Source organism: Desmodus rotundus, chromosome 1, assembly GCF_022682495.2.
Source record: "Desmodus rotundus isolate HL8 chromosome 1, HLdesRot8A.1, whole genome shotgun sequence".
In the NCBI taxonomy this organism is placed as follows: Eukaryota; Metazoa; Chordata; class Mammalia; order Chiroptera; family Phyllostomidae; genus Desmodus; species Desmodus rotundus.
The window spans coordinates 3,943,365-3,964,475 of NC_071387.1; the positions used below are offsets into that span (position 1 = coordinate 3,943,365).

General features: G+C 60.5%; 1 protein-coding gene across 3 annotated transcripts; it reads left to right on the forward strand.

The window, feature by feature from the left end:
- Positions 1-6,808: 6,808 nt before the first annotated feature.
- On the forward strand, positions 6,809-20,204 carry FAM78A (family with sequence similarity 78 member A). Of its 3 annotated transcripts, none has more exons than XM_053919614.1 (3): positions 6,809-7,354; positions 7,966-9,061; positions 19,148-20,204. In XM_053919614.1, exons 2-3 carry the CDS (start codon positions 8,739-8,741, stop codon positions 19,674-19,676), a joined length of 852 nt encoding a protein of 283 aa, XP_053775589.1. In that variant the 5' UTR covers positions 6,809-7,354; positions 7,966-8,738; the 3' UTR covers positions 19,677-20,204. The 3 variants fall into 3 exon arrangements, with proteins under 3 accessions (XP_053775589.1, XP_053775593.1, XP_053775597.1); XM_053919618.1 differs by lacking the exon at positions 6,809-7,354 and adding an exon at positions 7,590-7,761; XM_053919622.1 differs by lacking the exons at positions 6,809-7,354; positions 7,966-9,061 and adding an exon at positions 12,120-12,495.
- The last annotated feature ends 907 nt before the right edge of the window (positions 20,205-21,111 follow it).

The window sequence follows — 21,111 nt, forward strand, 5'->3', positions numbered from 1 at the left end:
GAGGCTCAAAGGCTGGAGGCCTCCAGCTAGAAAGCCCAGGAGAGGGGAGGTCTGACTCCCAAGAAGCCCGTGGGGTGGGACACGAGGGTCTCAGACCACAGGGACCTGGATATGCTTGCTCCGCTCCCCACCAGGCACTCCCCCCACTCCCCCCAGATGGTACCCGTGACCTGGGCTGACCTCAGGGCAGGCAGAGGAGCCTGGCCCCAAGGGAGGCTATTAATACCCCGAGGCCTGTGTCAGCATCTTGGTTTGGCCAGAGCTGCCGGCAGGCTCCACGGGCTCCGAGCTGGGGCGCCTGAGAGGTTCAGAGCAGGCTCTGGAGTGGGGTGACCCACCTTCAATGCCTGGCTCGGCGACCTCTGGCTCAGTGACTGCAGGGAAGTCCCGCTAGTCCTCCTGGCCCCTGTTGTCCCCTCAGGGGGCATGTGGCAGGGTGGTGTAAAGGGCTTGCTTACACTGAGACCCGCCTCTCCCTCTGTAAGGTGAGGTGACCCTGTGTCCATCCTCAGGCAGCTGAGAAGCAGGACCGTCTCTGTGGGAACACCTACAGCAAGCCGAATGGCCCGGTTCTCGTGGGGCCTGGGACTTGTTCATTCATTGGATCGATACTTTCATTGAGCTCTTCCTGCCGTCTAGTGGGGGAGAAGGCTGCACACCCATGGAATAACCAGCCAGAGTATACAACCGTACAACTTAACCAATTGCCTTACGGTTTCTTATGATCAAAATGTCACAGGCCTGCTGCGACACGTTCAATAGATACAGAAAACACAAGTGTGAGCCTACTGCCTGGAGACTGCCTGCCGCACGAGGGATCGGGTGACAGAGGGCTCTCCCTCGTCTCACCGCCAATTCCTGAAATATTTTACAACCACCAGGTATTACTCTAATAACCAGAAATGATACATTAAGAAACTATATCTCGCCCTAACCGATGTGGCTCAGTGGGTTGGGCGTCATCCCGCAAACCGAAAGGTCACCTATTCAATTCCTGGTCAGGGCACACGCCTGGGTGGTGGGCCAGGTCCCCAGTGGGGGTGTGAGATGGGCAAACGTTTCTCTCCCACTCTCTCCCCCTCACTTCCCCTCTCTCTAAAAGTAAATAAATAAAATCTTAAAAAAACTGTCTATCAATATCTATATCATATATATACAAATATGCATTTATCATATGCTTGTATTATATGTCCTTGAAAAAATAACCTACCATTTTCACTTAACAAATACAAACCTGGCCATGTTTCCATGACAACCTGTCATTTTTCAGTGGCTGTTTGTCCCGTGGATGGACCACAGTCTAAGTGAGCAACCCTCTGCGATTGGACACGTGCACTGTTTCCATTTTGTGACCATTAGAACGGTTCTGGCGCGGCCACCCTCACGCACGGGTCCCTGCGCACTGATGCAGCGTGTACAGAAGTGGCTCCCGTGGCCGGTGCCCAATAAGACAGCGTGCTCGGGCACGTCCCCCTGGGATCGAAGGGGCAGCCTGCACCTCCCGCTGCGGTGCCCAGACCTGGGAGAACACAGCAGGACTGCAGGTGCTTCGGGCCGACAGAGCAAGTCCAGCCCCACTTTTCCACACTAGAGATGGCGGAGAGCAGCGGCCACACAGCTGGTGAGGGCCGAAGCTGGCACGTGGGCTGGCTGGCCCCATAACTCTGAACCTGCGGGCTGTCTTCCCGGCCACGTGGCCCACAGCCTCTCCGAGGCCTGCCTGCTTGTCACTCGTCACTCACTCACTCATGGAGTACTTTTGAGGCTTGCTGAGCACCAAGCCCCATGCAAGGACCAGCAAGAAGTGCAAAGATGACTGGGGTGGCGCTGTGCCTGCAGACCACCTGCCCCCCAAACCACAGCCCCGCCGGGGCCCCGGCCCACAGAGCCTTCCTATTCCAGGACAGTCCACCGCCAGAGAGGGGCCCAAAGGAGCTTGAAGAGACTCACCAGGCAGGAGGCAGAGCAGGAGCCAGTTCTGGGCTCGGCCTGGAGCCCTCGTCCCAACCACCTGGTGCACTGCCTCTTACCCGAGAGCAGGGGAGGTTTTCTGACAGCTTTGTGTGTAGGACCTGGAGCGGTTTGCACATCGAGGGCACTGGGCATCGTTGTCATAAATGCAGAGGGTAGACTCCCCGCTGCTCCTAAGCACACTGACCAGACGGCATGTTCGCTCGTACTTAACTCTCGCTCGGTGCCGGCGGGGAGCTAAGCGCCTGTCCCTTAACTGTCACAGCAGCGGCACAGGTGGGCTTTCGGTCCCCACTGCACAAATTTGGACACCGAAGCTCAGAGGTAAAGGGATTCTGTCTGGGCAGTCGAGTGAGCTGATGGGGTACCCCGGGGCTCAAACATCACCCCAGCATCCCTTACTCTCTCTGCTCTTTTCCTTGGCCCGTATCTTTTCTAACTTGATGCTCAGTTACCCTGTGTGCTGGTGGCCTGTGTCTTCCTAGCAGAGTGTCAGCTAATGGGCAGGGACTGTTGTCTCTCTGTTCACTTATGAGCCCAGGAGCCCCAGCAGTGCCTGGCACACAGTAGGTGCTCAAGAAACATTTACTGAATGAACTGGAGTCTTGGCTCTGATCTACTGCAAACCTTGGTCTCAAAGGCCCATGGCCAAGAGGAGGCTGGTTAATTGGGGGCAATGACCCCAGAACGAAAGGGGAGGGTAGTGAGTGAGACGCTCCACTCTGGGCAGCTGGCCCGGGGGGAGGCACAGCTGGAGGGCACAGGAGGGAGGGACAGTGCACAGTCGCCTGCCAGGATGGGTCGGGAGCCCTGTGCAAAGCATTTTTCATCACGGCCTCCCCACCCCAGGAGGCCCGCCGGGATCGCTTGCTCAGTTTGAATTTCTAAGGCGGCTCTTGGGCTATTTCGGTCGGGAAACCTGATCCTTCGCTGGGTTTATTTTAGCACCTTGGAGAACTCCCAGTGCCGCACCCGATCCGGACCAGCCGCACCCACCCTGCCAACTCTCGGCAGGGCGGTGGGGGTGGTGAGCCGCCGGGCGTCCTTCCGTGTCACCTGCACGTGGATCCTCACCCCACGATGCTGAGTTGGGGGAGCACGGGGGGCACAGGGGGGCACAGGGGGCAGCCAGGAGAGTGGGCCCCAGCACGGATGGGGTCATCCGTGCGCGCCCCAGCTAGGGCTGCCTGACCTTGGGGCTCTGCGGGCCTCAGCTCCTCTGCGCGGAGGGTCGTCGGAGGGGAGGGCGTTTCTCGCTCGGAGCTGTGGTTCTGGAGGATGTGATGGGGAAGGCGGGCGGAGCAGCAGAGGGTCCTGGGGCCCCCGGAGGGTGCCCAGGTAGGGGCCGCGCTGTGAGCCGGGCTGGGACAAGCCCCCTCCCCCCTCCCGCGCGTCACCAGCTCTTACCAACTTGATTCGGCTTCGGGTCTCCCCCTCCACCAGACACCTTAAAGCAACCCAGTCCGAAAATAACGCCAACACACCTCCATGCACAGGCGCAGACATGCGCACTCTCACATGCTCACACTCCACTCGTGCGTCGCACCTACTCACACCCGCAAACGGGCTCACCTACATTACACACACAGCCACACATCTGCGTGGACACACACTCACCCTTACCCAGACACGCGCAGGCACACATCAGCATGCACACTCAGACCCACGCCCACACGCTCCTACAAGCCCTCACAGAACTAGAACACAAACACGTGCTCCGCACTTACACGCACTCATCCAGACCCTTGCACAACGCACACACTGCCACGAACGATATATACCCACTCAGTCCTCTCCCCCGAAGCCCTGCACACCTCACACCCAGGTGAACACATCCATAGACAGACACACACTCGTGGGCACACACACTTACCTGGACACACTCCACACGTTACACACCACTGTTGCACGTGCCCTCACACACACAGACACGCAGCCTCACACTGTCCCACACACTCACACCCTCGTTCACTCTAACCTCCTCTGGCACACTCACTCTCACACACACACACCCCAACACCCTGGACACACACGTCCAGCACCCGCCTCTCCCTGAGCTTAACACCAACCACCCGCACATCGGGACGGCTGACTCACAGCCATCCTAAAGAGCAGCGATCAATACTCAGAACCGTCTGAGTGTGAAATCGCACCTATTTATTATTCATGGCAATTAATGCCTCTAGTCGTCATTCCTGGAGTCACCCCTCAACGCCTCTCTGGCCACGAGGATGCAAGTGCTGTGGGGACCACGCCCGTTGCCTGTCCGGGCCCTGGCTGTGTTCCCCAGTGTCTTCTGAGCGCCTAGCACAGAACAGGAGTCCAGTCAGCACTGGGGAAAGTGCCCGGGGTCGAGGAGGGACTGTGTCCTCCCACGAACCACACTCTGGGCTCCCAAGCTGCCACACTGACGAGTCCACCAGCTCTGGGCAGGGATTGGGGCTGTGCTTGCTGACCCCTCCTCTGTCCCATTCACTGGTGCTGTCTCAGCAGAGGATCTGGGAAGTCTGTGGTTGGGGGGAGGGGAGGGGCCCTGTGGTGTTGGGCACCTCTCCAACAGAGGTCCCCTTCCTCTGCCCTGCAGACCCCAGCGCTTCACGCTCATGTGGATGCGTCCTGGGCCTCCCTCCCACAGCCAGGGGTCTGTGCCCAACGCCCAGAGAGCTCTGGGAAGTGCTGAGCAGGAAGAGGCAGCCAGAGCCTTGGAGGACTACCAGGAGCTGGGCCAGGGGATGCGCATGAAAGCTGAGCCCCTTCATACCCTCTGTCTGTCAGGGCTGGCTCTGGGGGGCTGGTCTTCGGCTCAGAGCCCAGCCAAGAGGCCCATGGGCACTGCCTGGGCTGTTTTCCTGCAGAGCCTGCCCTCCAAGCAGCCTAAGACAAAGTACCACAGAATGGGTGACGAGAAAGGGGAAGTGGCTCTGGGTCCAAGCTTAGGGACAGGGGCCTTCAGTCCTGTGAGAACCCTCACCCTCTTCCGGCACAACTTGCCAGAGACGGGGCTTTGTAGCATTGGTTCCTTCCTGCGTGGAGGGGCTGGGATGGCACATCTGGAGGAGGAGGTGACTGGGCTTTGGGCTTGGCCAGATCTGGACAGGGATTCAGACCTGAAAAAGCCACTGTCCCCTGACCCCTACCAGGTCTCTCTGTCTGTACAGCCCACCTCCTGGGGTCAAGGTGAAGGATAAAGGAGACAGTGCTCACTCAGGCAGCACCTAACACACAGTGGGGACTTCATCATTACCCTCACAAACCCAGGCCCAGCCCGGGCCCGCAGGGAGGAACATCCCTTGCAATGGGCCCCCGGAGGACCTGTCCCCAGGAAATAATCTTCAGGGGCTTGGCCACTTGGTGAGCGGGTCTGGGCCCTGAACTCTGTGTCTTCATGTCCAATGAGAAAGACGTGCTGCTCAGCACATGTTCATGCAGCACTCGTGTCCTCGTCACCAGGGCAGTGTCCCCACCATCAGGGGCACCCTGGCTAATGAGTCTGCTTTGTTCCAGGGGCCGATGGTGTGGGGAGATGAGAGGGACACCTCGATATTTAACACCTCACCTGTATAGAAACTGAACAGCGTAATACTTGTCTGATGACGAGGGAGGAGTGGGTGGCCGTGGGGCGCCCGGGGGGAGGATGTTCCGTGGAGGCCGTGAGTATGTGGCAGGGAGAGGCTGCTGTGGGCTGAGGGGCCAGGGAAAGCTTCTTCCTTGAAGTGGAAATTTACACGGGTCCTTCGGAGACCCATGCCATCTGGGGTTCTACCGTCTGGCAGTCAGCATGTCATGAGAGACACCCTGCCTTGGTCTCGGTCAGCAGGACCAGGAATAAGCTACCAACTCGCTGAGCCGGATAGGGAAAGCCTATCCCCAGGCCAGGCGAGGGCCATGGCGGTGAGCAGGTGAGGCAGGGGAGCGGCAGGTGCAATGAGACACTCCCCTCGGCCTGAGCTGGCGCTGGCATTTCACGGGTCGTTCAGCCTGGGTGATCATCAGAGAAGAAACCTCAGCGTGGCTGCCATCTCCACTCCTCTGGTTCCTGCCCCCCGGCATACCCTGGGAATGGCCAGAACCCCCTACCCTGGGCCCGGCTTCGAGCACCTTTGCAAGTGAGAGTCATGGGGTGGGGGGGCATGGCTCTAAGGCAGCAGCTGCAAGGTCTTCTGGTGTCACAAGCCACCTGGCCTTTCCCAGGTGAGGGTGAGGGTGAGGGTACAGCTCAAGGGTGTTTAGGGAGGTTCTCAGCTATCCCCTCCCCTCACCACATCCAGGTTCAACCCCCTTTTGAACTCTGCACTCAGACCACCAGGTCCCAGTCAGCTGGGACCGATGCCAGGTGGGGCCTTGGGCAAGTCTCCCAGCTTTGGATTCCTGCTCTGGGAATGCACAACATAGGCCTCCTACCCAGGGTGGCTGATGGTGGTGGAAAGGAAGCTGGGGCCCAACAGGCCTGACCACCTTCCAGGGTGCCCAGTGGCCCAGCACAGAGGGAGCAACCCAAGGACCCTCTCCCCAAACTCATCTACCACAACCTTCCCGGCCCTGGAGCCTGCCAAAGCCCTGGCACCGTCTCCAGCCAGGCATGGCCCTCGCGCGGCCTGGAGAAGCAGGGCAGTGCGGCTCTTCCCTGCGGGCCGGAGCCCCGGAAAGCCTGTGAGTTCAAAGGGCGTAGGGAGCAGCCCACCTGGACCCGAGGCACAAGTCGAACTACACTACCCAGAATTCCCCGGGCTTGCCAGAAAGGAAATGTCGTTTCTCCAAGGAGAGGCTCAGCTCTCCCAGCAGCTGCAGAGAGAGGGAGAGCGAGGGGGGCGAGGGGGAGAGGATTACGGGGGGGAGGGCGGGCGGTGCAGGGAGCGAGGGTGTAGAGCAGGGCAGGCTGCGAGGAGGAGGCGGCACCCTCCGCTGCCGCCTGCGGACTGCATCCCCGGGGCCCAGCGAGCGCGGGCGGCGGTGCCTGCGTGCGCTGCGCTGTGCGCCGGCCGGCTGCGGGCAGACGCGGGGCCAGGCCGGCGCAGGGGCTGAGTTTCTCTAAAGTTTGACCTGGTTGCCTTTCCGATGTTGCTGCAGAGCGAGGCAGCGCCGGGCGCGCCAGGCGGCTGCAGCGTGGCGGCGGGGCTGAGCAGCGACAGCACGCTCACAATGATCATAAAATAAAGGAGGCGCGGGGTAGGGGCGAGAGAGCCCCGAGCCTCAGCCCTCCGCCCCCGGCCACCCCCAGAAGCCCCGAGCTAGGAGGACGTGGGGGCCGGGGGCGCCCCCGCCAGCCCCAGACCCTAGTAGAGCCAAAGGACACTGCCCCGGGAAGGGGGTGGGGGTGCCCGCCGCAGGGTCCGGGGCGGCCGGAGGGCGGCGGCCGGGGCAGGCGGATTGGCCGGAGGGGCAGGTGAGTGGCCGGCACCGCCCGGGTGGGGGCGTGTGCGCCAAAGTTGCCCCGCGGCAGCCAGCGCGCCGGACGCGCAGGGACTCAAGGCCGACAGCGGCTGACGAGTGGGGGGGACAGAGGCGCCCGATGCGGCGGGACTAGGGCACTGAGCCCTCCAAGGGTTGGGGGATTCCGGCCCGAGAAGGGGGCACGCGCCCGAACAGACTGTCCTGTAGGGGTGACACTGCGTCCCTAGGGGGCCGGAGGGACCCTGGCTGGGGAAGGAGACCTGGCGGAGAGGCGGCGGGCGTAGTGCCAGGGCCAGCAAGTCCACGCGGCCCACTGCAGTGCCAGCCTATCGCCCCCCCACCCCACACTCCGGACGGGAGGGTGTCAGCGGAGATGTCACGGGCGGCGATTATTCGCTGGTGCGCGCGGTCCTGCGGCTGCCACTGACGGGGCGGGCGGGGGGGGGGGGGCGCCGCCTCCGGGGAGACCGCCCAGAGCTGCGCTGTCAGCTCTGCAACCCGCGCCCCGCGCACACGCGTCGCCGCCCCGTGCGCCCCCCTCGGCAAAGTTAGGCTCAACTTTGAGGCGGGCCTTGACGCCCTGTCTCTTCCACCTCCCACCAGGTCCTCGGCGGTGGCGAACTAGGCAGCGGCTCGAGCGCAACCCTGCAGCCCCGGACAGCGGGCGGCGGCGACAGAGACAGCGACAAGGGGAAGCGGCACCCCCAGCGTTGGGGCGTCGGCCTGCGCCCGCCAGTGGGCACCGACCCGGACCCGCGCTGCGCTGCGCTTCTCGGGGACCTCGCGGGCAGCCGGAGCCTGGCGCTCGCCTCCAGGAAGCCGCGGGTCGGCGCTCGCCCTCGAGGGAGCCGGGACCTCTGCCGACTAAACAGAAACTGCCCTTCCATTGATTCGGCCCCGTTGGGCGAGAGGTCGGTGCGTGTGTCCCGAGCGCGTGCGGAAGGCAGGAGGGCAGGAAGTCGGTCTTCTGTAGCGAGGGTGGCGGCGCTGCGCCGGGGACAGAGCCTTCCTTATTTATGTGTCTGCCGGCATTCGCCTTCTTCCCCGAAGACTTCAGGGAGCGTCTGTGAGCTGCGTTCCCCGCGTGTGAGGCACGGAAGGGCTGGATGTCTGAACAACATGATTATCCATTAACATCCAAACTTTTCTTTTTTTAACCCAAAGAATATCGGTGATTTTTGTCCACTGCTAGCCGAAGAAGAGAGAACCTAGGGCCCTTGAAATGCAGCAAAATCCTTATTTGTAAACAGGCCTGAGGTAGTGATATGCAAACACCCCCTACTCAGTGAATGTTCTATCCTATGGATATCGGTCTTGAAATTTGAAATCGGAGAGCAGCACTGCCTGCCCTGGGCCCGGCAGCCTCCACCTTTTCAATGCCCGGCTTTCTCTGGGACTGCTGGCCTTCCCTGGACATCAGAGCGGTACTCCGGGCCATGGGCTGTATCCAGAGCATCGGGGGCAAAGCCAGGGTCTTCCGGGAAGGCATCACGGTGATCGACGTGAAAGCCTCTATCGACCCTGTCCCCACCAGCATCGATGAGTCCTCCAGCGTGGTGCTCCGCTACCGGACGCCCCACTTCCGTGCCTCGGCCCAGGTGGTCATGCCGCCCATCCCCAGAAAGGAGACCTGGATAGTCGGCTGGATCCAGGCGTGCAGCCACATGGAGTTCTACAACCAGTACGGGGAGCAGGGCATGTGAGTACTGCTCTGGAGCCAGCTTTGGGGGGGCTGCTCGCGGTGGGGGGGTTGGAGGTCTGGGGTGGGGGTCAGGGCCTCACAGTGAGGGCGGGGGGTGGGGACTTGAGGCATGTACGGAAGTCCTCTTAGAGGGTTTGCCTCCTTACCACAGTCCCTGGGGCTCCAGTGCCCTGCCCTGCAAGGTGCTGAGGAAGCAGAGGAGCCCTGGCCCGTGGCTCAGTTGGTCAGAGCATCATCCCCTGTGCGCCAAAGTTGCAGTTCAGTCCTTGGGTCAGGGCACATACAAGAAGCAACCAATGAATAAGTGGAACAACACATCTCTCTCTGTCTCAATTCAAAAAGAAGGAAAGAAAGAAAGCAGAGAACATTCTACCAGGTGCCTCTTTGGCAAAACAAACGGGCTGTCTGGGTCACCAGAGAGGCCGAGGCTCGCCACCTCCCTGCACCCCCACCCCCCAGGCTCAGGCCTCTGCGAGCCCATGTGGCGGAAACGCAGGGAAGTACCCGGGCTCTGAAGCCTGAGTTCTCCGCACAGTGCTGTGGGGCTTCAGGTGCACCTCAGGGCCCAGGGAGCGCTTTACTGTGGCCAACGGTGTTTTGTTGGAGAGGGGGCAGGTCGGAAGCCCCACGTGCTCCTTGGGGCAGTGTTTTTCTCTCCGAGGCGGGAGGCCACTTAAGTGGACCTCGTTTCATTGTCCAGGGGGCTCCAGCGGGGCCTTCACAGCTAAGAGGAGCCCACTGGCCTCTTCTCTGCAGCCTGGTCTCCAGAATGTTCCCGGGGTAATGTAAATCTCCATTACAAAAGTCCCAGAGGACCCTGGGACCCTGGGTCTTTTCTGGCATGTTTTCTGACTCCGGAGATGGTCGCCCCTGGTGTGGATAGAGCAGTGGGAGACTGACTCTCAGGGCCTCCCTAGGCCAGGCAGTGACAGTCGCTGCCGCCAGACACCAGACCGTGTCTGCAAGAGCTGGCCGGGGGCCCTCTCCCGTCGTCTCTCTGGGCGTGCACTCCGTGCGGCATCCTGGGTGTGCAAGGAGAGAGCAGAGGCAATGTTCTTGGGAGCGGGAGTTCCATGCTGACTGAGGAACACCCTGGGCCACCCGAAATTAGAGGGGGTAAGGAGGGGGGAGTGGGGGGACATCCAATCTTATGGCTCCTCCACTTAACAACACTGAAGGTACAAGGGCCACAGGGGACCACGGTGACACTTAAATCCTGGGTGTGACCGTGGTCGCCCTGGGGAGAAGTGTGTGAGGCCGACCTGGACACTTCTCAGCTCCTCTGCCCAGCTGACTTCCACGTCCAGGCCCTTTAATTCCCAAAAGTGGCTGCGAGTCCAGGCCAGGGGCTGAGCTCCTGGTCCAAAGGGGAAACACGAGCCTTGGTTATTTGGTGTGAACCTGCCCTAAGAAACCTTGAGCTCGAAGCCTTGTCAGACTTTGCGAGGCATCTGGGACAACTGGCAAGACACAAAGGCTTTGCCAGGGGCTTCAGGCTAAGTCTGTCCCTGCCCCCCCCCCACCCCGCCCCCAGGAGTTCTGGGGCAGGGTAGGCAGAGGTCCTCCAGAAATCGGGAAGACGTGAATGCGGGGGGTGGGGGAGACAGGCACCAAGAATGAAAGGGACTGTGTTTGGATGAGCCGGGTGCGCTGTATGGTGGGGAGGGGACGGGCTAGGCTCACAGCCTCGGTCTTACCCCCTCCCTGTGCATGGGGTGTCCCAGCTTCGAGGCCTCTCGCTTCGCTAGGCAGCTCTGAGTCGGTCCAGGCATGCTTACCAGAGGCAGGCCTGAGTCAGGTGACCCGAGGTGACCTCTCTCTGTCTGTGCCCGTCCTTGGTTCCTGGTTAGAGGAGCCTGGGGCACACCCAGATGCAGGTGAGCAGACCTGGGCGGGAGTCCAGGCCCTGCCACCACCACTGTCCAGGCTGTGACCTGAGCCACTCTGACCCTTGATTTCCTCCTCTGCAAATTGGGGCGTCCTAGTGCTTGTGCCCTGGCTTATTGCGAGAATGATGGGAGGTGACATTTGTCAAGCAGTCGACACTGGTCGAGGCCACGGTCAAACACAGTGCAGGTGGCTTTCGCCTGGAGCGTCGTGGTTGTTACTGCGGCAATCGTTCTCCGATGGGGGTGAGCCTCGGCGGCTACTGTTGCGTGGTGGGAGCTGGGGCTGGAACTCCAGGATCCGGCAGACAAAAATTCCTCTTGTTCTGAATTTCCCCCTGGCCCAGGCCTTCCTCTTTCACACAGGGCCACTCCCTGGCTGTAAGAAACTTTGAAATAGTGCAGATTAGAATAGTTGGAGTTCTCAAGGGGCTGAAGGCCAGTCTCCATGCTCTCTACCTGCTTCCCTTGATTCTCTCCCCTTCTCGGGCCACCTCTATCGGCCAGGACCCTCTGTGACTGAGTCCCGTTCTCCTGGGCTCGTAATCCCAGTCGGCGGGGGCTGCCCCAGAGAAAGGGCAGTGTTTGGGGTGCCCTGGGAGGGTCAGCGTCCTTCGTGGGCTCAGGCCCTGGGGTCAGAATGACTGACCAGTGCTGGCTCTGGGGCCTTGGAAAGTCACCGCTCGGCGCTTTGGTTTTGTCATCCCCATAGGCTGCTGTGGGGATTCGGTGAGGGGCAGGTGTAGGTGATGACCCTGTGGCTAAAATGCTGTGTTGGAAGCTGCTCGACTTAGGACTAATCAACCAAATTGTATTAAGAATTACCGAACAGCAAGGTTCCTTGTTCGGTTCCTCGAGGCGGTCCCTCCTGCTGCGGGCAGAGTGCTGTGTCCCACCGGGGTCCCCCAGGAACGAGAAGGGCTGGTTTAGAAAGAGCCTGGCAGTGAGGGTGATATAAAGGACCCTTACCATCGTCCTTACCCCAAATCGCTCTTTTTCTTATTTTTAAGCCCCGTGACATGGAAGGAGAGGAGTGATGAGCCAGTGGGCCTGGCCAGAGACCTCCAGCTGCCCAGAACTGTCCCCTCGCTTTGCCCAGACCAGAGGCTGCCCTGTGCATTGTAGGACCTGGAGCAGCGTCCCTCGTCTCTGCCCACTCGGTGCCAGGAGCCCCCCAACTTCCTGTTGTGACAACCAAAAATGTCTCCAGGCGTTGCTGGTTGTCCCTGGGAGGGCGTGAAGCCACCGCAGCTGAGAACCGCTGGACTAGACCCAGACAGTTGCCGCCATTAAAGTGAAACCCATACGCTGGGCTTTCGGGGCCCGGGGCGCGCACGGCCAGATGGCAGAGTTAGGGCGTCCGCTCTTTACAAATGGGCTTGTATTCAGAATATTAATTCCAAATACTTAGCTGAAACCCATAATACCCCCAAACGTCATCCCTGCTTGAGATTAACCTCTAATCCAGAGAATTCAGAAAGGCGCTCCGGGTTTGGAAATTTGAAGTGGGACAATAATATGACCCTTACCAACCGCTGTACAATGGTGAGCTTCTCCGTGCCAGCTTGAGGGGATCCTATAGGGTTAGGGTCCAACCCACAATGCTTTAAAAGCAACCCCCTCCCCCCAGACTCTTGGAGACACCTGCCTCCACAACCCCGTCCTCCACAATTCCTCAACTGCCACCTGTCAGCTGGCACAGTCTTCTAAATGACAAGTCACAATTTCTTGCCTGTGTGGGAGACGCTTCCCATTGTCCCTGGTTTGCCCTTCTCTGGAGTCCTCAAGGGAATCTGGCCCTCGGCCAGGGCCCAGGCCCAGGTCTGTTTCTGGCTTAGGGTTCTGCCAAAGGGCAGACTCGTGGTTGAGGGGAGGACAGCAGCTGGGTGTGGGTCCCAGCCCCGCCACCCGCTGGGTCTACGGCCATGGGCCTCGAGCCTCCCGGCGCCCATCTATGAACTGGGGAGGACGGTGCTTCCCTCGTGAGGCTGAATGGGGGTGGAATGAGGGGGTTCATTGTGAGAACCCAGCACAGGGCCTGGTGCAGCCGAAGCCTCGATCTGTGGCAGCCGACAATATCATAACTACAGATAATCGTCCTTAATTACTCAACGTGCGGCAGAGCCAGCATGCAGCCGGCTGTGTTGCAGTTGTCCCAGCTCATGGGAAGGGCAGGGCGGCACTGGAGGAGCTGAGGCTGTGGGCAGGTGGGAGGCTGAAGCTGGCTGGGGGCTCACATGCCCAGCGCCCTGTCCACTTGGCTTTTTCCCAAAGACCTCATCAGATGAGGAGCCAACAGCTCCGAGGCCTAGAGCCACTTGCCCAGGGAAGCCTGCTCTGCTCCAGCGGGACTGGGGACGGGCCAGCAGGAATGGCCCTGGTGACCACGTGGCCTCTTCCTGCAGCCCCGGCCTGAGCCACGGGCCCTGCACAGAACAATTGAGGATGCTGCTTCCTCTCTTCAACCGGAAGGGGCCTCCCCATCTGCTGGGCCCTGGCAGAGGCGAGGGAGGCGTGGGCGGGAGAGGGAAGTCCTCGCTTCCAGCCTTTGGGGTGGGAGGAAGTGGCAGGGACTGCCAGCCCAAATAGAATTCCCCCTGGACTGGCCCTGGCCAAGCGATTGCCTCAGTCCTCACCTTCCGAGGGCCCGGAACAAACGCTCCCTCTTCCTGGGGACGTGCGGGAAGGCACCCGGCAGCCGCCTGGCCAGGGAGAGGCATTAGAGACGTATTTTTCTGCCGATCAGATCTGAGTAGAACGAAAAAGATCAGTAGGTGGACCTATAGCGGCTCCCGGGAGGGAAAACGATCAAATTATAGGTTGTATTGAAACAAAGTTTTAAGGTATATAGGGTAAGGACCCATTTTGGTTGAAAAGGTCCCACTGAAAATGGCAACGTACACTGTGTGTGTGAGGGGAAGGTCTAGAAGGATGTTTACCAGCCTGCCGCGCGGGGGGTAACCTCAGGGAGGGCGGGCAGCGCGGAAGAGACGGTTTCGCTTCTATTTCATACACTTCTCCACGGCTGGCGTTAAAAAAACCACACACAGCTTTTATAACTGGAAACTAAAAGAGGTCTTGCCCCAGGGCCCAGGGTGTGGCGGGGCGGAACCCAGGGGTGAGGGTGGGGAGGAGGGGGACTCTGCAGCCCCTCCCCTCCCCCTACAGCAGGTGCCTGGTGGCCCGTTTCGTGGGAGGGGCCGGCCTTGTGGGTGCCACATGGGGCACAAGTCAGGAAATGGGACCTCAGGCTGGTTAGGGAAGGGCTTTTGGGCCTCAGTTTGTGTAAAACTGCAAAACTTGACAGAATTGGGACTTTCTGCAAATTGTATAAAACTGCGTTAGTGACGACCAGGCGGAATAGCCCTGAGTGCGGGCAGAGAGCCCCGGGCAGCCCTGGGGCCTGAGCCGCCAGCTGTCACCTGCCCCTGGGTCCCTCGGGCGCCCGTGGGGAGCTAGGCCTGTGTTACAGTGTTTTAGTGGGCCCGTTTAAGCTGAAGCGGAATTTTCATCGAAAGCAAAACATTTATTTTGATATATGTTAGGACAAAATACACATATGTACCTAGAATATTTAACCTGGTCTTTCAAAGGTATTTGTTAGGAGAAGCTACATGTAGTTGAGTTTTTTAAAATGACTAATTTTAAGGAAAACCACCCAAGTGAAGAAAGCCAGGAAGTGCGGTGGCTCTGCTCTGAGGCCTGGTGGGCTGGGCCGGGCAGTCTGGCTCTGGAGCCCCGACCCGAGAGCCCAGCCCCTGCCCCTGCCCCCGCCTGGCTCTCTCCAAAGTGTCCAGGAAGGGGTGCTCCTGCTGGCCCAGGGCCACAGAAGGGCCTCCCTGGGCCTTCGCCCTCCACTGAGAGGCCTTCGCACTGGGCCAGCTTGGACGGGAGGCTGGGCCTGGACACAGGGTGACCATCCCCAGCCCTTGTGGTGGCCCTTGGCACAGCCTCAACCCCTTCTGCAGCCTCCAGGGAAGGCCTTTCTGTGGTCCCTTCAGATTCCCATTCTCAGTCAGGCACGCTGTGCAGAGCCTGTGTGTGTGTGCAGACGTGTGTGCACATGTGGGTGTGTGTGCATGCGTGTAGATGTGTGTGCAGATGTGTGCACGCACACACACGTGTGCATGTGCACTGTGCATACACATGCCGTGTGTGTTGGCCAAGGGTCTCTTGGAGGCCAGTGGGTAAGAGCCGCTGTGTGTCTCGGTGTGTGTGGTTGTATGTGCCCGTGCATGTGTGCACACCTGTGCATGTTGGCTGAGGTTCCCTTGGAGGCCAGTGGGTAAGAGCCTCTGCGTGTCTCGGTGTGCGTGATTGTATGTGCCCATGCACGTGCGCACGTGTGTTGTGTGTGCACATGTGTGCATGTGTGTGCATGTTGGCCGGGGGTCCCTTGGAGGCCAGTGGGTAAGAGCTTGCTCAGGCTGGGGCCTGGCCTGGCGGCTTTCTGGTTATGTGACCCTGGGCCAGGCCTCTAACGTCTCCAAGGCCCGAGGAGTACCCCGGGCAGGTGTCTGTATACAGCGGGCCTGGCCCGGCCGATGTGCCCCGGCAGCCACGGCTGCTGTTGCTGCAGGGACGACCCTGGCGGGGGTGAGAAGGCACACTAGTCAGCACAGCTTTGGGCCAGGGACCCCTGAGCGAAGCTAAGCCCGTTCCTGAGACCCCTTTTGGGCCCCGGCCCACCACAGTCAGGCCCAGGCCACCAGTGTGTATGGTGCCCATCTCTTGGCCTGGTACCGTGTTGGTCCCAGAGATCTGGCTGCCGCCCTCCCAAGATCATCAGCAATGGTTGTAGGGCTATTCAGCCACCCCATGAACGTGCCCAGAAGCAGCAGGACGAGGACCCAGGGGATCTAATGCGGGCCTCCTGGCCTCCTGGGAGGGGCTAGGGCAGGTTTCCCTGGGGGACCCCAGAGCTGAGACTGACTAGGACAGGAGGGGGAGGGGTGCTGCTGCCAGCAGAGGGCTCTGGGGTGGGGCGGCACATGGCCGTTAGAGGAACCAGGAGTGCCCGCTGGCTCTGCAGCCTGGGGACGGCCTGTGTGCACTCGCAGGCCTGTGAACTCGGGGCAGGGCTCACGGTCCCCCAAATCCAGACAGACCCGTCGGTTGGGTGCTTGTGCGCCGGCGCGGTGCTGGGATCCTTGTTCCTCCTCACTCACCCTGTTGGTGGCAGGCGTGGATCAGAGCCTGCATTGTCCCCGCCACGCGAACAGGGCCAAGGCTCAGTGTGTGCAGGGCCGGGGTCCGAGCTCGCCCCACCACCCCGTGGAGCAAAGAACTGAGGGTCTGCCTTGAAGTCCAAGGTCGTTCCAGAACAAACCGGAGATCATGGAGTCTGAAACTATAAGAGAGGCTTCTGGGCAAATCCGTTTTGGCAAATCCCAACTGCTGATACCTCCCTCCAAAGGGTCTAGAAGTTTCCACATATTGCTGCTTACTGTGGAACGAGTGGTATATACATCAATGGATTTCATCATCCCGAAACTGTGCAAGATGGGTGGGGTTGTCCACAGGTCACTGGTGAGAAAAGGGAGGCTCATAGATGTGTGACTTGATCAGAGCCAGCCTGAGACTGGGTCCCCAGAAACTGTGCCCTTTACCACACTCCCTCACTTCCTCGCGGGGACCACGGGGACCATGGGGACCAGAGCCAGCCCGTGCTGGCTGGGGATGATTCTAAAACAGACGCCCTTGGCCTTGGTTCTGAGTAATAGTGCACATGAGGCTCGGCTGTCTGCTGGCTCACGAGGATCGTCACCTGTCTGTGACTGAGCTGGGGCTTGGGCATTTGGGGGCTGGGGGTGGAAAGGAACTGTGGAGCTTGGGGTCAGAGGCTGGGAGAGAGGAAGAGAGAGACAGAGGCCATCCTGGCACTAAACCCCAGTCCCCAAACAGGCCAGCTCTTAGGAAGTGAAAGGCCAAGGAGGAGCAAAGTTCCTCCTCTTGCAAGTTTCCTTTCTGCCTCTTAAAAAGCATTTTGCAACAAGTGTGGCCACTGTGAGTGGGAGAGTGGGCGCCTTCCGAAACAGGCGCCAGCACAGGCTTCTGCGGTGGCGGCGTGGTGGCTCTGGAAGAGCCCCGAGATCCCAGGAACGGGCGGGTACTTTAGAAACACGAGGCCATGGGGCTGCTGCCCAGGTTCCTCTGGAGTTTGGCAAACACGAGGCTCAGGGCAGGAGATGGCCTGCTAGGCAGGTGTCATCCTAAATTGGGACCGTCAATAAAATAGAGAAAACAGAGATGAGAGACACAGAATGAGCAAAATCACATTCGTAACCATTCCTTCTACAGCGGCCCCAGATTTGCTGGTTGCTGACACTGAATGACTCATTTCATTGAGAGAAGTGCGTTTTTTTATTGTGATAACTTACATGAAATTTACCATCTTGACCATTTTTGAGTTCGGTGGCATTAAGTACATCTCCGTGGTTGGGCACCCATCTCCCGCATTTTTTCATCCCAAACGGAAACTGTCCCCGTTAAGCACGAACTCCCCCGCCCCTCCCCTGCCCCCACTCCAGGGACCTCAGGTAGATGGAATCACAGTCTCTGTCCTTCTGGGACTGGCTTCTTTCACAGCAAAGTGCCCGCAGGGTCCGTCCGTGTGGTAGCAGGTGTCAGAATTTCCTTCCTGTTTCAGGCTGATAGCACTCCACGGTGTGGATGGCCCACATGGCGTTTATCCGTCCCCCGTCCGAGGGCACTCAGGCTGTTCCTGCCTTCGGGCCGTTGGGAGTGGTGCGCTGTGTCACAGGGCCCAGGGAGCCAGCACTGGACCAGGTCCGCCTGCCCGGGCCCCGCTGCTTAGCTGTCACCCTGGGAAAAGCCCGACCCCCCGCTTGATTCCCGATGAGTCTCTAAGGGGTGAGCTTCCCAGATGCGGCTGTGTCCTTGGAGCACCTCGGGACCTGCTGGCGTGCTCCTGTGTCTGAGAGTTATTGTTACAGCAAAACAACAGCGACGACAATGGCACCAGCAGCCACCAACTGCCGGCACGTACTGTGTGCCCTGCGTTGGGCTGGCACGTTCCTGTCCTCATTTTCCAGTGACCCCAGCAGGGACGGGTGTCCAAATCTGGGCTTGAGGGAGGACCAGTCCTCCTGATCGGGGGTCTCACACCAGGGAGGAGGCAGCTGAGACTTGAGCAAGGCCTGTGGGGTTCCTGAGCCCGAGCTTGGGCAGCCGAGCGGTCTGCCTCTGCCCCTGCCCCAGAAGGCTGGGCCCCTCGGCCTCCAGGAGGTGAGAGCCAAGCGTGAGCCCAGCACTGCAGCAAGGCGCGGAGGAGGCCGCTCAGAGCTGGCCTGGCCGGCGGGGCTGAGTGCAGCGCTTTGAGATAGCAGTGGCTCACGTTTTCTTGCTTCTGCTGCTTCAAAGATGGGCCAGCCAGGCGGGGGCGATTCGGGCTGTGGGGTGCTTCCTCTTCTGGGAGGTATAAGCAGAAAAGGAGGGCCTCTGGAAGCCTCTGGTGCTGGCTGTGGCTCTGGGGAGGGCCCGGTGGGGAAGACATGGAGGTAAGGGGCCAGACCCTAAGCAGAGGGCTCTGGGGGTGCTGGTTCCTATGCCCCAGGCCCCAGAGCTGGGAAGTAGAGGCTGGAAGTGACCCCTACCCCAGGCGAGGGTGCTGAAGCTCAGAGGGGCAGGTGTTTGCCCCAGGTCACACACTGGCCCATGGGGGGGCTGGGAATCACTCCCAGATGTGCTGCCCCATGGCCATGGGGCTCTGACGTGTCCTGGTGGCCTTTAGAGCAACAGAAGGGCCCTCGCTGCCACCTGTGGGACACGTGTAGGCCAGAGGGGCTGGGCCAGCCTGCATTTCCGTCCCACCTGCGGCCTCTACCTTAACCGAGGTCACGTGTGGCCCTGGCACGAGCAGCTGGGCACTGCACGCATCAGGGATCCTATTACTGCTCACCAGCACCAGGCCCCTCCAGGTGGTGCATCCTCTCACAGGCAGGGGCACCAGGGCTTCCTGAAGCCGGCCGGGTCCAGCTCTGTCTGCAGGGGTCTCAGGGAGACGATGGGAGAGGATGCAAGAGAACGGGGAGGCTTTCGAGGGAGGCGATGTCGGGGAAGCCCCAGTTCGCCCTCCATGATGTTGGATGTCTGCTTACTGTCTGGTCCCCCAGGGAGGGGATGCAGAAAAGCCTGGGGGGTGTCTGGCTGAGTAAACTGGTCTTCCTGCCCCCAGGTCCAGCTGGGAGCTCCCAGACCTCCAGGAGGGCAAGATCGAGGCCATCAGCGACTCGGACGGAGTGAACTACCCCTGGTACGGCAACACCACGGAGACGTGCACCATCGTGGGCCCCACCAGGAGGAACTCCAGGTTCATCATCAGCATGAACGACAACTTTTACCCCAGCGTCACATGGGCCGTGCCCGTCAGCGAGAGCAATGTGGCCAGACTGACCAACATCTACCGGGACCAGAGCTTCACCACGTGGCTGGTGGCCACCAACACCTCGACCGACGACATGGTCATCCTGCAGACGCTGCGCTGGCGCATGCAGCTCAGCATCGAGGTGAACCCCACCCGGCCCCTGGGCCAGCGCGCCCGGCTGCGGGAGCCCATCGCCCAGGACCAGCCCAAAATCCTGAGCAAGAACGAGCCCATCCCGCCCAGCGCCCTGGTCAAGCCCAACGCCAACGACGCTCAGGTCCTCATGTGGCGGCCCAAATACGGGCAGCCGCTGGTGGTGATCCCGCCCAAGCACCGGTGACAGCCGGGCACCGCTCGCTTAGACTCCAGTGGCGATCCAGCCCCACGTGGACGCCCGTCCCGCAGCAAAATACAACCATTCTACCTTGCCCAGCGGCAGTCTCACTGTGCGCATGCCCCAGGATGGCCTCCCGCCCGCCCCCTCGGAGGGAGCCCACGTCCTGTCTGGCAGGGGCGGGGGTGGGGGCTCAGTCGGACAGACCAGCCCCATGGGTGCCCTTCAGGGTCGCCTGGGGTCCCCTTTCCTCCCCTCTTCTCACAGTCTCAGTCATTCACTTGCAACAGACTCCCCTACACAACTGCTTTTCAGTCCGTTTTTTTTCTTTTTGAACGCCTCTTTAGGAGGTTCAGGGGCGGGAGGAGGAGGAGGAGCTGGCGAGTGAGTGACAGACCAGCTCTTGCTGACCCGCGAGTGCAGGCGCTCCCGTGGCGGCTCCCCCTTGTCCTCCCTCTCGTCACGCGGCCTTATGTAGAATTGCTTTGCCAAACTTTTGCCTTAAGCTGAATTTAAAGGAAAGAAACCAAACCAGACAGAGGGAGCCGGGTCTCTTTTCTACTGGACTCTTCATCCTCTGCCAGAGGGGTAGGGGCTGGGTCAGGGGTGGGAGAGAGACTACCCGCGCCCCTCCTCCCGGCATCTCGGGACGGGGCAGGGGCACAGGTTCAGACCTAGAACTGGCTGCTCATTCTTGCATTTCAGCAGGAACGAAGCCACAGAAGATGCTACTAAAAGGGCCCCAGGTAGAATCCCCGACCCCCACCTGCAGAGGAGGACGGTGAGCTCTGGCCCCAGTCCCCTGTCTAGGCCCCTTCTCTCCTGTGAGTCCTGGGTCAAGGCCAGGGAGCTTTCACCCTCCATCCTCAGCGCCTGTCCCCAGAGGGCCCTCACCACCCAGCGTGTGGCTCTCCCTGTCAGTCCACACTGGCCCCAACCACCCCGAGGGCCGCCACCCAGTTTTAATTCAAAGGGGAGAAGAAAGGCACACCCTTCCCTCCAGGCTCCTCAGGGAAGGCCCCTCCTGGGGCTCTGGGGGAGGGCTGCAGGCTGGCCTGAGCACTACAGAGCTGGAGGCAGGGCCAGGAAACACCCAAGGAAGGACCTGGGGGGGCGCAGTTGGCAGACACCCCCAGCTGCCTGTCTTCAAGGAAGTAAACCAGGGCCCAGGCTGTGGTACTCAGTGGGCCCGGGGTCAAGAGCTGCTGTGGAAGTTGGCCTATGACAGTGTGGCCAGTCGTTGAGGGCCACACCGTGCTTTCTCAGCCACGTCTGCTCTGAAGGCTGCTCGCAGGGGCTGCAGGGGACACCCCACGGCAGCCCCCTTCCTCCAAGCTTGCCAAACCCACGGCTACAACATCCAGGCCCCGCGTTCAAACTAGTAATAGTCAAGCACAGAAAGCCCGTCAGGTAAGACAGAATCCATTTCTGCTGCACACAG

Coding starts and splice junctions, on each gene's coding strand:
- FAM78A (XM_053919614.1), top strand. CDS start 8,739: ATGCCCGGCTTTCTCTGGGACTGCTGGCCTTCCCTGGACATCAGAGCG. Junction 9,062..19,147: donor CAGTACGGGGAGCAGGGCAT/GTGAGTACTGCT, acceptor TCCTGCCCCCAG/GTCCAGCTGGGAGCTCCCAG.